The 16,697-nt window shown below is 36.9% G+C and overlaps 1 protein-coding gene across 2 annotated transcripts in view; it reads left to right on the forward strand.

Moving 5' to 3' along the window:
- The window catches only part of LOC107711794 (disks large-associated protein 4-like), a 139,589-nt gene extending 131,014 nt beyond the window's left edge, over positions 1-8,575 (forward strand). For both annotated transcript variants that reach the window (XM_016516845.1, XM_016516846.1), the window contains exons 8-11: positions 3,096-3,184; positions 3,777-4,138; positions 5,529-5,620; positions 8,220-8,575. In XM_016516845.1, the coding sequence (XP_016372331.1) occupies positions 3,096-3,184; positions 3,777-4,138; positions 5,529-5,620; positions 8,220-8,429 (753 nt within the window). In that variant the 3' untranslated portion in view covers positions 8,430-8,575. The remainder of the gene's footprint in view (positions 1-3,095; positions 3,185-3,776; positions 4,139-5,528; positions 5,621-8,219) is intronic.
- The last annotated feature ends 8,122 nt before the right edge of the window (positions 8,576-16,697 follow it).

Raw genomic sequence — 16,697 nt, forward strand, 5'->3', positions numbered from 1 at the left:
TGTTGGAATATTTTTGTTTTTTAGTTCAGGGATTTCAGATATATATAAAGAAAGTTTGGATTCTATTTGTTTGTTTTTTTGTGTTTTTACATCTTTCGACATTTTTTAAATATTTTCTTATGTTCATCAAGGCAGCATATATATATATATATATATAATTTTTTTTACTGTTAATTTGTATTTTATTTGTCACACATGGCTCTGATTCATATGTGTGAGGTTTCGAGTGTTTTTCTTTGCTTTTATTTTCATAATATGTAGCTGTTTCTGCACTATCAAACTTACCCTTTAATTGTTACCAATAATCTGATAAAAAACTTTTTTTTAAAAAAGTATTTAAGCCACTAGATTGTCAAACACTGGCCCATCTCTGTATCATTTTGTTATAATATATAATTTCCAGCAAAAATAACTGTATGGTGATTTAAAATGACTCATACGGTGGAATAGATTTTGGTCCAACCGCCTACCAGCTTATGTATGCTTTCAAAGTAGCTTCTCCTACACTGTTCAGCAGGCTAATAATACACCGCCGAGCGTTATCATCAGGCTTCATGACACGCCGTACCAAACCCAGAGTCTTGTCAGCAGATTTCAGCCCATGTTTTGTGGGCGACACATTCCTGACGCTGTCTGGCATGAGCGGAATGCTGTCCAGATTTCAGTATGTAAATGCCTGTCTTTGTCTCATCTCTTCCTGTGGCTCCAAAGCAGGGGCTGCTGGGAAAAGACGTGTGAAGAGACTTTGTACTGGGGTTGTGGGAGCATTCTGACAGTCCATCTTCTTGTGTTTTTCAGTCTCCACGTGTACGGCCGTCTGTAAGAAGAATCCTCCGCCTATTCCTCCTCGAACCACCTTCAAACCCTACATCGCGGTGACGGTCCAGAGCAGCACCGAATCGGCCCAGGACACGTACCTGGACAGCCAGGACCAGCGCAGCGAGGTCAACAGCCAATCAGGACGCAGCAACTCCTCCGACAGCATCGCCAGCTCTCGGACAGGGAGTCTGGTCAAGTGCGCCAAGCGGCAGCCCATCCTGCCCCCCATCCCTGCCCCGCGGGAACCCGTGCCCTTGCCCAGCGCCAGAGTGACCACGCCTCCTCCCGCCATCGTCCCGCCCTCTCCTGCCCCAGACGCCAAAAACGAGCCCGCAAGCCTCACAGTGGCACCCAACAAATCGCAAGCCCCGCCCAAAAGAAAACTGTCCTCCATTGGCATTCAGGTGTGTGTGTGTGTGTGTGAATATTTATGATGTCGTCATTATGCTTTTATGCTAGGGCTGCACCATAAATCGCATGCGATTGTCATGCGCATCTTATCAGTAAAGCCGGTTCTGTAATCAGTAGTAAATCTCCATCATGTGCTTTCAGATGGAGCAGCATTTACTACACCGAGCCGTAGTTCTCTGACAAGCTACGCAAAACAAATTTGCAGACGATATATTAATGCGATTATGAAATCGAAGAAATCGTTCACGATAATGACAGCTGTTTGCGTAGCTTCTCGGTGAAATACGGCTCTGTGTAGTAAATGCTGCTCCATCTGAAAGCACGTGAAAATACCACATTTAATAACATGTTTTTACTCCAAACTCACTTCATAACGTCAGTCGAGTGTTTGAAATTAATCCTTCTGTGAGATGATGTGGCTTCTTACTAGTGCTGTCAAACGATTAATCACGATTAATCGCATCCAAAAGAAAAGTTTGTGTTTGCGTAGTATATGTATGTGTTAGAGATGCACCGATCGATCGGCCAGGGATCGGAATCGGCCGATTTTCCTCATGATCGGCCCGGATCGGTGATCGGTCGGTCAGTCTCACTTATTTCCGATTTCGAGCCGATCCGTTTTGTTACCAGCGGCACAGGCAATAACGTCAGCCTCTCTTTATTCTATTGCATTTATTTGTGCTGTTGTTTGCCATTTTTTTATTTGTTCTTATTTTATTACTGACTTTTACTTGTGTTTTTTTAATGAAAATAAAACTTTGCGTTGAAGAAAAGTAGATTTTTGTTTGTATATGCTGTCAATGATAGTTCTTAGAAAGAAAATTGGAATTGGCAAAAATCGGTATCACACTATCGAGAAATCGGAATCGGCCAAGAAAATTGCAATCGGTGCATCTCTAGTGAAAAATGTCGATTTGGTTGAATTTTCACAAAAATGAGTCCATTAAGGCCTCGTCTAGTGAACCCAGTGCTCCACATAGTAATTAAACATCTAAAATGATCCTTATTTGTATGTTTTCTGTACCTTCTTTGTTTGAAAAAGTTGTTTATCCAAGCGAAGCACTTCTGCGTCTGACGTTTTGGTTTCGGTTTTGAAAGGAACATGCAGGAATGAGAAAATAAATGGCAGGACTTGATTGATGTTAAAAGAGTTATTAAGAGCGATAAGCCATGAAAAGGATCTTACAGTAACACATTTTTGAAAATGTGCTCATTGTGACTCATTTTGCCATCCCAGGTCACATATATTACACAAACAATAACTATAATAAAATAAAATTTTATTGGTCATGTAAAATTTTATGATATTTTACAATTCTAAAAATGTAAATTATTTTATTTTATATATATAAATAATCATGTTTAAAATTGTATTGGTATTTATGCATTTTTTTTTTATTTATGAAAGAATGTTTTATAGCGTAGTAGATATTGTCTGTATTGTTATAGGATGTGTAGAAATCAATTTATGATCTTATATGTTCAATTCATACAGTCATTCAGGCTTATTTGTTGAATACCGTAGGCTCTGATATGTAAATGTTGGCGGTTGTATGTTAACGAGCTCATGAATGTGACACACCATGACTAATTCTGAATGAGAGGTTTTGTATTTTACTCATTTAAATGTTCTGGGTAAACTAACGAGGGAGGTGTGAGTTATGAATATTAACTACATCACATAGCATATCAGACTTTTCAAAAGAGCAGGAAAGAACCTGTTTTTCATCAAACGACCCCTTTACACTCAAGCCGTTTCACTGAATCAGTCCGTGACCTTAGTGCTATGTTGAGCTTATTGGAGCTGATTCATAACTACTTTAAATTCTAGATGTATTGGATCTGAGTTGTTTCTTTTGTGGCAGGTGGATTGTGTGCAGCCGATTCTGAAAGAGGAACAAACTCCCACCACCAGGTTCCAGTCCATCGGGGTTCAGGTTGAAGACGGCAGACCGTGAGTTTCCTTTCCGCCTTTTGCATCCTCCAGAAAAGAAAAGTTGCGCCTCCGTTTAGCACTTTGGAATTTGATACGCATGTTGACAGCAGCACTTCTCACAAAAGCGCTGTGTGATCGCTGTGTGTGTGTGTGTGAGTGAGTGTGTGTGTGTGTGAGTCAGCAGCAGAGTTTCTCAGCCATGTATGGCGCTGAAAACACTCACAAATAATGATTCAGTGCAGACGGCTGGAGATAATGAGATTCTGTGCGCATCTCCCACTCGCTTTGTTTCCTGGCGCTCTCGGTTGCAGTCTATTTTCATATCTCTCTCATTTACATGTCTCTGTAAGTGTGCTGTCTCCCACACACCAGCTGTCTGTCTATCTCCCGGCCCTTTTTATTTTCTAAGACAGTCCAATGAAATGGAGAATATCTAACAACATGTAAACTAGGGAGGCTTTATTGATATCTGTCAAATTGATATTTATAAATCGATTTAAAATTCTTAATTAGTTAAGATATAATAACAGAAAATTCATAAACTAATGGAAGTGTGTAGTTTGAGTGTTGGTTGGTGTCTTTAACGGGTCTCTTTTCTCTGTGCGTCCAGACTCAGTCGCTTTACTAGCATGGCGTCTAGACAGGAGACGACGGAGGCTGAATCTCAGGAGCAGTCCGACGGTAAACCCTCGCAGAACAAGACACCCCACCAGAGTCTGGACTGGGGCAGCATTCTCAAACCCTCACTGCAGGAGAAGCTGGACCAGGCGCTAGACCTGTCCTCCCTCCCGCCGCCCGACCCGTCTCTGCAGGCTGGGAGCGTGAACGGGGCTGTGGAGCAGCCCGGGGGCGCGGCGTGCCTCAGGGACGGGTGCTGGTTCCAGAAGCTTCTGCAGGCCGAGACCGAGCGCATGGAGGCCTGGTGTCAGCAGATGGACCAGGATACCAAAGACAAACCGCTGTCAGAGGAGGGTGAGATGCCACCGTCATACAAATACAACATTTCATCATCCAGTCTATTCCTGATGGATCAATTCAATGGAGTAAATCACCTTTTGAAAGTAATTTGACACTTCAAATAAAGATTTATCAATTACATTGTTACACCAGTAGGTGGCGAAAAGGGACTGTTAAAATATATTTGTCTTTGAATCATACAAGAGATTTGTTCAAAAACACTGATTCATCCAGTAATGAAACAAGTACATCTTTGTTTACTTTAGTTGTCTTAATTGTTTTTTTCTTCCATTTAAAAACAAAAACAAAATAATAATAATAAAAACTTCCATTTAAAAAAGAAATTATCCAGAATCATGCAGCTCTATTTTGCGCACAAACAGTTCATAAACGAGTCCAGTTTTTATGTAGCCTGTTGATTTTTGTTCATGGTAATCAGCTGCAACTAAATGGTTTGCAAAAATAGACAGAATAAATATGTTTAATATCATTTTTTTAATCACATTGGAATCGAAAAGAATCGGAATCGATAACTGGAATCGGAGTCAGAATTGATACAATTCAAACGATGCCCAACCCTAATAACAATATAATTAATACTACTATTACTACTACTAATAATAACAAAAACGAATTTAATTAAGTATTATTATTATTATTATTTATTTTATTATTTGGAAATCTATTTAATTGCTCAATGAAATAAGATAAATTAATTGGCAATGAATAATTATTATCCAATCAGTTCCTTTTGGGTTGAGGCAATTTAATTAATTTAAATGTAATTATTCAAATATATAATTCATTTCAGTTCAGTTAATCTATTTAATTACTCAACTAATCGATAAAGATTAACATTAATAATTGAATAAAGGATTATTCAATGTCAATAATAAATTATTGACATTATTATAATACATAATTTATATATAATTATTTCATTATATACATGATAAAAAAATGATTTTATTTACCTTTATTTATATAAATATACAAGTGTGTTTATGTAAATTTGTGTGTGTCTAAGTATAATATACTTATAAAAAATACAGTAATAATATATATATATATATATATATATATATATATTTCTACATTTTTATAACAGCTCAGCTTTAAATTTTTAGTTAGGAGTGAAATGTGCAGGAAGCTGCCGTTAATTGTAGCAGGTTTATCTCAGGAGCTTCATTCAGATGCCCAGCGGATCCAGGAATAACGGATGAAATCAGTCCCTCATTAACCAGCTTTAATCAGAGACGCCTCTTGTCTGCTCATTTGTACTCCTGGAGCCGGTGATTAAAGTCATTAGATTTGAACCTGGCATGAGTGGCGAGAGAATGGAAATGGAGGTGATGATGATGGTGATGTTGAGCGTGAGCTGCTGTGTGTCTCTGTGTTGCTGTAGTTTTGGGGAAGGTCCGCAGTGCCGTCGGCAGCGCTCAGCTCTTGATGTCTCAGAAGTTCCAGCAGTTTCTGGGTCTCTGTGAGCAGAACCTGGTGAGTGTCTCTATAACACCCACTTCACTCACAGGGTCACATACAGTCAGTGCTGATTTCATGTCCACACTGTATTTCACCCCAAAATCAAGGGGCAGTGCCACTCAATTACTGTAATGCATCCATCTCTCTCTTTCTCTCTCCCTCCATCCATCCCTCTCTCCGTCTCTCTCTCTCTATCTCTCTATCTGTCTATCTCTCTCTTTCTCCCTCCATCCATCCCTCCCTCTCTCTCTCTCTATCTATTTTGCTTTTGAGTTTTTGTTTTTAATTAAAAAAAACATTTTTTAATGTAGTGTATATATATTTTTTGTAATTAAAACAATACAGTTGTTAATTTTTTTAATCTATCTGTCTATCTCTCTCTTTCTCCCTCCATCCATCCCTCCCTCTCTCTCTCTCTATCTATATATCTATCTATCTCTCTCTCTTTCTCCCTCCATCCATCCCTCCCTCTCTCCGTCTCTATCTATCTATCTATCTCTCTCTCTCTCCCCATCCATCCCTCCCTGCCTCCCTCTATCCATCTATCCATTTATCTCTCTCTCTCTTAGCTATATTTTATAGATGCTTTTGTAATTATTATTAATTAATCGACTTATTTTTCTGCTAACAACATTGGCTGCAGGATGAATAATATAAAAATAAAAAAGTATATAATTTATCTTTTTTTATTGTTTATTTTTCATTTATTCCTAATATATATTGGGAATAAAGAATTATCATTATTTCATCTTTATTCATTTAATTATTAAATTAGTAATTATATGTTTTAAGATTAATGAAAATAGTCTATTTATGTGTATGTAGACATATGTTTATTAAATGTTAATAAAGTATATATTTTAACATTTTAAGGTTTATTATTATTATTATTTATTTATTTTTATTGCATTAGTTAAACCCACCATAGGCCCACCATATATTACTTCCTGTTAATTTTCTTTCACTTAGAAACACATGGCTTTGCAGGAGTGCTGATCATCAGCCAGAAACTCTCTGTATGAGGCTGAGTGGATCACACTGTCTGCATCACAGACACATCACTGCTTCATTGTGCTGGATTCTCCTGTTTTGTCCTCTATTATTTAGTGTTGTCACGGTACCAAAATTTCAGTATTCGGTACCAATACCAGTGAAAATCCACGGTTCTCGGTACCAATTTCGGTACCAAAGCAAAACACAAAAACATGCTAATTAAAAAATTTCACTATACTTTCATTTAATCCAAACTGTGTACATATTTAATTTTAAAGGGCTTTTAAAACCTTCTAGAGTTATTCAGCCAAGAATAACAACTAACTAAGTTAGCTAAAAACAACAACAAAAAAACTGCTTTTTTGACTGATATGACACAAACAATGTTAACCATTTGTACATTCTCTAACACGCATATTTTAGATTCACAATTCATTTAAAAGCCTCTGGTGTGTAAAAATAGTAAATATCATCATGTCCTCCTGTTTTTTTTACCATTATAAAAGTTATAGGAGCATTAAATAGTTAATAAAGAAACTTAATTCTAATGCTCATTATATTAGCGTTAGCCGAGCTTATGCTAACGATTAACTACTCTAATAACAGCGTTCATTTCAATCCGACTTTCAAATTAAAATATTGAATAATATTCATAACAGAAGCGGTGTTTCCCACAGACTTGCACTCTATTTGTGGCGACATATATATGCAGATTCATTCTCTGCCAGCAGGAGGAGCTTGTAGAGCAGGAGAGATAAGAGGTTTCCCTGGTAACCGCTGTAAACAAATAAGCGCTGTGCTCACAAACGCTGGAAGGTAGTACTTAACATAAGCAGAGTTTAATTATTGAATGAATGTCCTCAGGAGGAGAAGAAGTCCGCTCCATCCCACACACCAAAGAAGACGGTAAAGGTCAAAACCTCTGGCGGGAAGGAGAAAAGCAGCGACTCGGTGGCCGACAAGCAGCGTCAGGAGGCCAGAAAGCGACTGATGGCGGCCAAGCGAGCGGTTTCCGAACGACAGAACTCCGCCACCGAGAGCGCCGAAAGCATCGAGATCTACGTCCCCGAGGCTCAGACGCGACTCTAACAAAGCCCAAAATAACAAACTCCTCACGAGCAGACGCTGTCTAGCACTCGCGGACATGCGCACCGGGGTGGGAAACCACAAGCAAAAAATACGAAATAGAAAGAGCAAAAAACTGAATTGGAACGCTAGCGTGTCACCGCTGCCAGAGAAGAACCTCTCCTCGACATTAATTTCTATGGTTACCCTTATAAATGTTATAAAAGTGAATTATCTCATGGAAATATATCAAGACTTTGTCTGTCATTTTTTTAGTACCGACTTGGTACCGAAGTACCGGGTCTTTTGTCAGCACTAGTATTATTCTTGTTAGCTGTTTCTGGTCGGAAATAAGATCATATTACAAATATGTATTGGTCATTTTGACTCCAAAAACAGATCCAGTGGACCTGAAGTGGACCGACTTTGATTCTCTTCCTGTTGTTGTTTTTTTGTCTTGTTTTTAAGCATTTGGCAGATTCTTTAATCCACAGCGACTCATTGAAGCTGTACAGTTGATGTCAGTCTGATGACTGATGTGTGTGTTTTCGGTCAGGATGCGAGCGCTCAGCCGCGGGCCACAGCGCAGGATCTGGCCGGGTTCTGGGATCTGCTGCAGCTCTCCATCGAGGACATCAGCATGAAGTTTGACGAGCTCCACCTCCTCAGGTCCAACGACTGGAAGATGTCTGAGACCCAGGACAAAAAGGTCCAACTGACAAAGCTTTCGAACATCCTAACATTTCCCTTTGCCTTTGCTTGTTAAACCAGTTGGAATGTAGAGAAATATTCTGGTTTGTGGATATACTTCAGCTTTTAGATCTAGAACTTTGTATCACCACATGAAGCCGCCCATCTATAATAACGTCATGTGGTGAAAATGTAGTGCGTCAGTTATTTGCCAAAAAAAAAGTAGGCCGTATATAATATTATTATATATTAATATTTTTTGTATGGTGTTTATGTAGTAAATGGTACACTAGCACAATATATTTAATTGTTAAAAAAATTAAATGGTAATATAATATTTATTAGATATTTATTGTTAAATATTTATTGTATGCATACTTTATATGCATTTTATTATTTTATAAATTACTTAATATTTATTTAAAAAATTTATTTTATTTGTATTGTTTTTTGTTCATATTTAATTATAAGCTAATAATGTTTTTAAAAGTTTAAAAAGTAATATTAGTAATTAAATATATTATTTTTATTAATCTAATAATAAATTATCTTTTCTAATCTAATCATTCTTTTTTTGGGGTTAAAAATGAATATTAATTCAATGCTATTTTAATATTTCTTTTGATAATTTGGAATATGTATTTTATTGAAATTTAATATTTAGTTTATTCTATACATTTCTGTATTTCATGTTATAAATAACTTTTTGTACTTCTATTTGTATTTTCTAAAAATAATTGAAAATATATTTTAATATGTATTTTATAAATGCATTTTATTGTTATTTAGTACAGTTTCATATAAGCTAGAATGTATTTTAATAGTTACAAATTTAAATTGATTAAATATCATTACCATTTTATTATTAATTTATTTTAGTTGTTAAAAACATGTTTGATATTTATTACAGATTTAATGCACCGGGGTGGGAAACCACAAGCAAAAAATACGAAATAGAAAGAGCAAAAAACTGAATTGGAACGCTAGCGTGTCACCGCTGCCAGAGAAGAACCTCTCCTCGACATTAATTTCTATGGTTACCCTTATAAATGTTATAAAAGTGAATTATCTCATGGAAATATATCAAGACTTTGTCTGTAAATTGTGCTAATATCTCTGATGAAGATCTCAGACCCTTTACACGCTTCACACGTCACATGACTCACGGACGCCCCTCCCACAGCATGCACTCAGGATCCCGCACGTGTGCACTTGTCTTTCATCAGCACAGTCTTCCTGCTCTCACAGACACCTTTTGAGTTCCTTTTCCCACCAGTTTTTGGCGCACGGCTGCGTGACTTTATGGTTCGAATGGAAATCTGCAGAAATGTTTGGACGGTACAGCGGATACTGAAGTGGTAGAATAGCACAGCGGATTTTAGCACTCCACTAGTTCTGTTTGTTTCACTCCAGTAAAACTGAACACAGAAACACATCCAGCTTGGTTTATTTTCACGTAAAAGCGCACAGAGCACGACCCATCTGTCAGTTTCTGGTTATTTAATAGGGTTAAAACATGACCACTCCACTTTGTTTTTATGATGAATGTTTTAAAAACTGAATGACAAGGTCCAGATTTTTACTTGGGCCAACAGTCTGTTTTGTAATATTATTATTATTATGATTTTAATGCTTTCAGTTGTGTTTTTGTTGTCCAGTCATTCCATGTGTTTCCAGCACACGTACGAACCGCGTGTCTGTGTGTGACCAATCAGAGCCCGTCATTTGTGATCGAAGATGTTTTTTTAATTATTATTTTCTTTGTTAGATATTAAAAACTTCCTTTACCCAGAACTTGCTGATTTGGAAAAGTTGTTTCAGATTTTCACACGTCGGGCCCAGAAGTGTCAGTACTTACACAAATGCTTTGCTGCTAGTTATCTGTGCATATTAAACTAGGTTAGAAAGATTTGAACACGCTTCACCATCACTGCCGGTCTCTTCATGTGCCAATTACATTGAAGCCAAAGGAGGAAAATGAAGTTTAAATGATGAATGAAATGGAGATTTGATGCCACTTTCATTAACAGTTCATTCATTTTTCAGAGTTTGTATTCCATTGTAAGCATTAAAGGAATATAGTTCATCCAAAAAGGAAAATTTGCTGGAAATGTCCTCACCCTCAGGCCATCCGAGATGTAGATGAGTTTGTTTCTTCATCAGATTTGAAGAAATGTAGCATTGCATCACTTGCTCACCAATGGATGTGAATGGGTGCCGTCAGAATGAGAGTCCAAACAGCTGATAAAAACATCACAATAATCCACACACCACTCCAGTCCATCAGTTGATGTCTTGAGAAGCCAAAAGCTGCGTGTTTGTAAGAAACAAATCCATTAAGACGTTTTAACTTGATATTGTTGCTTCTGGCTAAAATACGAGTCCTCTATCCATTATATTGCTTTCTAAAAATCTGTGCTGATGAAACGCTAATTTTCATCTTGGTTGGCCTGAGGGGTGAGTACATTTTCTTCAAATGGTCATTTTTGAGTGAACGACTCCTTCAAGTGCATCAGATCTGAAGGAATCTCCCTCTGTATCAGACCTCGAGGTTTCCTGCTGGCTCACATCAGTGTTTCAGAAGCTGGATTTTCACGGTTTGTGTGGCGCATTAGTTCAAACTTGCTTTAGTTTGGATTCAACATGTAGACGATGAGTCTCTGAACACGAGTCACATTCATCACCTCTTCCATTTGCTCATATAATGATGGTGACTGAGGCATGAGCAGAGTTATTCATCCTGGACTCGCCCTGAACAAGAGTTGAAGATGGCTTTTGCGGTTTAATGTTTTTGTGGAAACCATGATGCATGACATTTAAAAGTTTGGGTTAAATACGATTTTTTTGAATCAAAGTTGATCAAAAGTGACGGTAAAGACATTTATTATGTTGTGAAATATTTCTATTTTAAATAAATGCTGTTCTCTGGAACTTTCAATTCATGAGATAATCCTGAAAACAAAATGTTTAATTTTTCCACAAAAATATAAAGCGGCATAACTGTTTTCAACACTAATAATATTTTTTTTTTCTTGAGCAGCAAATCAGCATATTAGAATGTGATCGTTTAAAAAATACTCTCCCTTTCAATTTTTGTTCTGCAGAATAAATTTTTTATAGACATTTTCACATGCACTGATTTTCATCAATCCAAATGAATCTAATTCAACTTTACATTCTGAAAGTAATGTTTATATGTTCCCTAAACTTTTTTTTTTTTTTTTAATGTTGTTTTGAACAAAATTTCAGTGCATGTTCTCCAGAAAATAACCGTGAGCATAAGTGGCGTTTTTCCCTTGATCACATATTTAAAATTATCCCGGAATGTTTTTTTAGCCAAAAATTTCCAACTATTAATTCTCCTCCACTGATCAGTTTGTAAGGCGTTAATAAAGCACTGTGTATGTGCGCAATGTGTTCTGCATCTGATTGAGAAAGTAGTTGAAATCAACATGGCTAATCATTTTCTGGGTAACGCTTTTCTTGAAGGGGTGTGCATAAGACTGACATGCGTCATGAATATGAAGGAGGTTTTATGCATTCATGTTATGTCATTATGTCATTCACTCAGTTGTGTCACTTTTAATGCAAAGATGACATTGACCTAACCTTAACCCTAACTCATAGAGACATCTCAAACAATGTCATCTTTGCATTAAAAATGACATAACTGAGTGAATGACACTTAATGACAGCTGTCATAAACATGCATAAAACCTCCTTCATATTCATGACATGTCATGATTATGAAGGTGTCATGTCAGTCTTATGCACACCCCTTCAAGTAAAGTGTAACCAAAAAAAGTTACCCATTATTTGTGCCATTTTACGATTATGGAGTATCACGTGGTTAGCTTAGTAACGCTAATGTCAAACTTTACTTGAATCCTACCTATGAGTCAGTCAGTATGTTAGATGAAAAAAAATCATAGTACAAAAATAAAACAATGGCTATATTACACAATATTAAAAATCGCGTTTTTCTAAAGAAAAATTGTGCAACAGCGACACCCACAAGTAAAATGGTTCATGCGATAAATCCCGCCTCTTGTGTTTGTGCATGTTCGTGAATCAGTCTGAATGAACAATATAATGACTAATTTAAAAAAAGTAAGTAAACAACTCACACACTTAGATATAACAACTTTATGTCAAGTCAAAATAAGACTTAAAATGGCCTGAAAACATGATCTATGGGAGTTTTTAATGAGTAATGAGCTTGGTGTAATTTAAAGTAAATCTCTGTGTCTGTGACCAATATTTACAAAGCTTTGATGTCCGATGATCTGAAAAATGAAAAAAAAATAGTTAAAAGTTAACTATTAAAAAGAATAACTGAATATAAGTTCACAAATAAAATTTTTAAATTTTTACTACCTTGAGTTATTATTTTTGGAATAAATGTAAAATGCTTTGATAAGATTCATACTTGGCTTTAATATAATATTGATTATATCATTAATGTAAAAATATAAAATAGATTTTTTTTCTGAATACTTTCCGTACCCACTGTATATACTGCTGTTAGCAATCAGATAAAAATTTCCTGCAATCTCTGAAAATTGGTCCGTTCATCCCTGCTGAAAAAAAACAAAACAATAGAAACTATCACAGAACTTCTAATTGTTTCCACTACAAACATTACAAACCATCCACACTTAACCATAAAACCATTACCTAATGGCTTCCAGTAGCAGGGTTGCCAGGTCTGTAGTTTTCCTGCAGAATTGGGCTACTTGTAAACTGTTGCCACACGTTGATTTTTTTTTTCTGTGGTTTAAAAATTTACATACTGCATAAATTGTAATTGGCTGAAATTTGTATTAAAATATTTTACATTCTACCAATGATAAACCTGTGCTAAATTATGTGTTTTGTGGGAAGGGCTTTTGAGCTCCTTTATGGAAACAGACGGTTACTAGTGGAGTTCAAGTTGAAATTGTGTGTAATATGTAGTTTAGATATGGGAGTGCCATGTGTTGAGTTTTGATAGTTGTTTTTAGGCTATTTTTGATTGACCTTTGGTCTGGTTTTGTTACACAGACCTGGCAACACTGAACAGAAGTCCAGGACCAGTTTCCATTAAAACCAACACTGTTCCCATTATAACCATTACAAACTCTGAGGGTTTCTGTTGTTTTCTTCAGCAGTGTGGAAGTGGATGAAACCGAAAGCCTTGCACAATCAAGTTACAAACCGTGCCACTCTTATGTTCAAGTTTGGGTGGCAAAAACCCAATTAGTAATTCATTTCTCATTCAAAATTCAATTCTTGATCTTGAAAAAAAAAAAGAATAATTGAATAATAATGAATAATTTCCAAACAACTATAGTGAAGCATTTTCTGCTCTGATTTTAAGGTAAATTCTGCATGGATTTAAAAATGATCATATTTGTTAAGCGGAGTTGAACAATTAAAATTCAATTAGTGTATTGATTTCAACATGCCATTTTATTACAGAGATATGAATTTGATCAATTTCTGGCCCAATCACAGCTCAGAATGCTCATATTCATCAAACATTTCACACAATTGACTTGAGCAATAAAGTAACATCTTATATTAGCGTTTGTTAGATGAAAAGTGGTTTTCTCAATCGTCCGGTCCAGGCGTGTGAACGTTCACGGTTTGTTCATGTTCATCTTTGACGTGTTTTTCCGTTCTCATGTCACCTGGCCTGCTTTTCCAACAGGCTCTGATACTCGGCACAAATCTCTGAACTCTGCATGTCATAGCAATATCAGAGTCTTAAAGCCTTTGTGTTCCTGTGGAAGGATTGATTATTTGAATATCAATGAACTCAAACCCATCAGATCTTAATAGGGCTACACTGGACTCAACACACTTACGGACTTTCAACGGACATCTCGCCTGCCTTTGTATACTTTTATTTCTTTTCTTTCCATTGGTTTATTACAGGTGATGCTTCAGATTTTATTGAAGGACATTGTTGAACTTATATATGTGCACCATTGTGTCAGATGCTAACGGACACGAATCAAATGTATTTGTTATGCTAACTTTGGAGAGAAATAGCTCAGAGCTCAACGGCGAGGGCCGATATGGAAACTTTCATACATGTCATTATGTGTTTGTCCAAGGCATCAGGTTGTTTCTTGCACTCTTGTTTGTGTGTTCATAGTGAATTACCAGTGTTGAATCAACTGCTGTAGTTGATTTAAACGGCACTTTCATAGTTGTGATAGTTTGAAAATACTAAAATGCTGAATTTAATATAGATAAAAATATAGGTCTACGTTTAATGAACTTTTAAAAAAATATTTAACTTAGCAGTGTAGCTCAAATTACTTTGATTTACCCAAGCGGCAACCTCCCGCTCCCAACAAGGAAGTGACTTAAACTGTAATTCATCAACTGGCCGCTAGAGGCTGGCTGCAAAAGGGAGTCAACCCCATAGACTCCCCATGTTAAAATGCCCAACTTTACAGCAGAAAAAAACGTTTACAGCCTGGTACAAAAAATGATTTTGGTCTATATAGCTAACTTTGCCCTTCATGACAACTGTGAGGGGGTGAATTTTTTTTATAACTTATCCGTTTAAATTATATTAAGCCTTAAAGTTCTGCATAATTAAGGGCGTGGCCACTTGAGTGACAGGTGGATTGCCGCTGCTGTCACCACCGTCGAGCTAGGTGGGTGTGGCTTCAGCAACCTGCTCCCGCCTCTTTGCCCATTTTCGATTATCCGGGAGTGACGCGCTGCCAAGATGGCGACGGCAGGCTCCGCCCACTTTTGAGCTTCAAAAACGCTCTTCGGAAATCTACGGGTGACATCAGGGACACTACGTCCATGTTTTTATACAGTCTATGGATTTACCCCAATTCAAAATGTGACACACAGGAAGTGACGTAATTTGGACAAGGTGGCAGGAAGAGAAGTAAATAATTTCGTTCAATTATAGTATTTTTACACAAATGATACTGTTGACAGCATTTGTCAAGATCAAGCCGTTTGAAGCAACTGTATGTTTTTTTTTGTACCTTGAAATATCAGTTTCAAAATCATTCTAATGGTTCGAGGTTCAGTGACTTCTGTTTATTGTGGTGAGCGGGTACGAAATTCCGCGAAAAACGCGGATCGATTTGCGGCAGCAACAAATGTTAGCAAAACAAGCGTACTTCCCTGTGGTAGGCAGGGAAGGAGACCAGATGCCGTTTTTGAATGTACGTCAATGGAGGAGAGGCTTCACTGAATAAACTGATTTTGTGGGAAAACAGCTAATCGGCTAATCTTCAACATGTTCGGGATTAAAGGTTCATTTTGGATTTATCTATTTTTAGAGTTTACAACGGAAAAGTGCTGTTTTTATAAGAGAACTCGCGGACAAATTTGGAACAGGTAGGATTCAGTTTATGGTAATTCTCATTGGTTTTTATGGTATCCATAAACAGCGACTGACTCGCGCGACTAACGTCAAGACCGTGATGTGATTGGTTATCGAGGATCACGTGATCCAATTTGACCGTTAGCAGTGTTGCCAAGTCCGCGGTTTTCCCGCGAAATTGGGCTACTTTAATACTGTTGCCGAAGCGACCCCAATAACATGATATTTAGCCCCTGTAATGCAAATTTTATCAGGGAAACCCTACCAAAAACGTGTATTTTACGTGTATTTTACCCCGGTTTAACGCCGTTGGGCTAGTTTTGAGTAGCAATTTGGCGGGTTTTGTTTTGTGTAAACCTGGCAACTCTGCCGTTAGCCTACATTACAAGTTTATTGCTAGAAAATACTAAAGAAACACACCAGGGTTTGTCTAAATATTGGTAAGAGTATTTCAAATACTGATTATAAACCTCTTATGCCATGAATAGAAAACAAAACCGCTCATATAATGTAGTTTTTCCTACTGAGGTGTGACTTTTAAAGTTCATAGCCTTTTCTGTACCATTTTTGTGGAAAGTGCCATATTACGATGACCTAGAAAGTGGTTGGTTTAACACTGGTCAATCACATGTGAGTTTGGTTCTGTTTTTGAGCGCTTTTGTGACCGATATAAGAACAAACACATGGAATCTGATCCTGGATCAGTGAATTCAATATGCACACAGGCCCAAATCTCATTCTTACATCTCCAGAGTCCAGAGAAAGAGAGACTTACTATAGATATCATTGATGGCTATTATTTTTCAGAGCTGACATGTTTTAAAGTAATATAGATATACAGCGTTACACTCTGTAGATTGTAGGATTGTTGTGGGAAATATTTCTTTTACAATCAAAATAAAGTTTTATTTAACAAGAACATGGCAAGCAACGGATGTGCTGTTTGTTGTTTGATAGTGCTTTTATATTGCTCAGGTTATAGGAGAATGCATTATATGG

Source organism: Sinocyclocheilus rhinocerous, unplaced genomic scaffold (genome assembly GCF_001515625.1).
Source record: "Sinocyclocheilus rhinocerous isolate Xijiao unplaced genomic scaffold, SAMN03320098_v1.1 scaffold1409, whole genome shotgun sequence".
NCBI lineage: Eukaryota > Metazoa > Chordata > Actinopteri > Cypriniformes > Cyprinidae > Sinocyclocheilus > Sinocyclocheilus rhinocerous.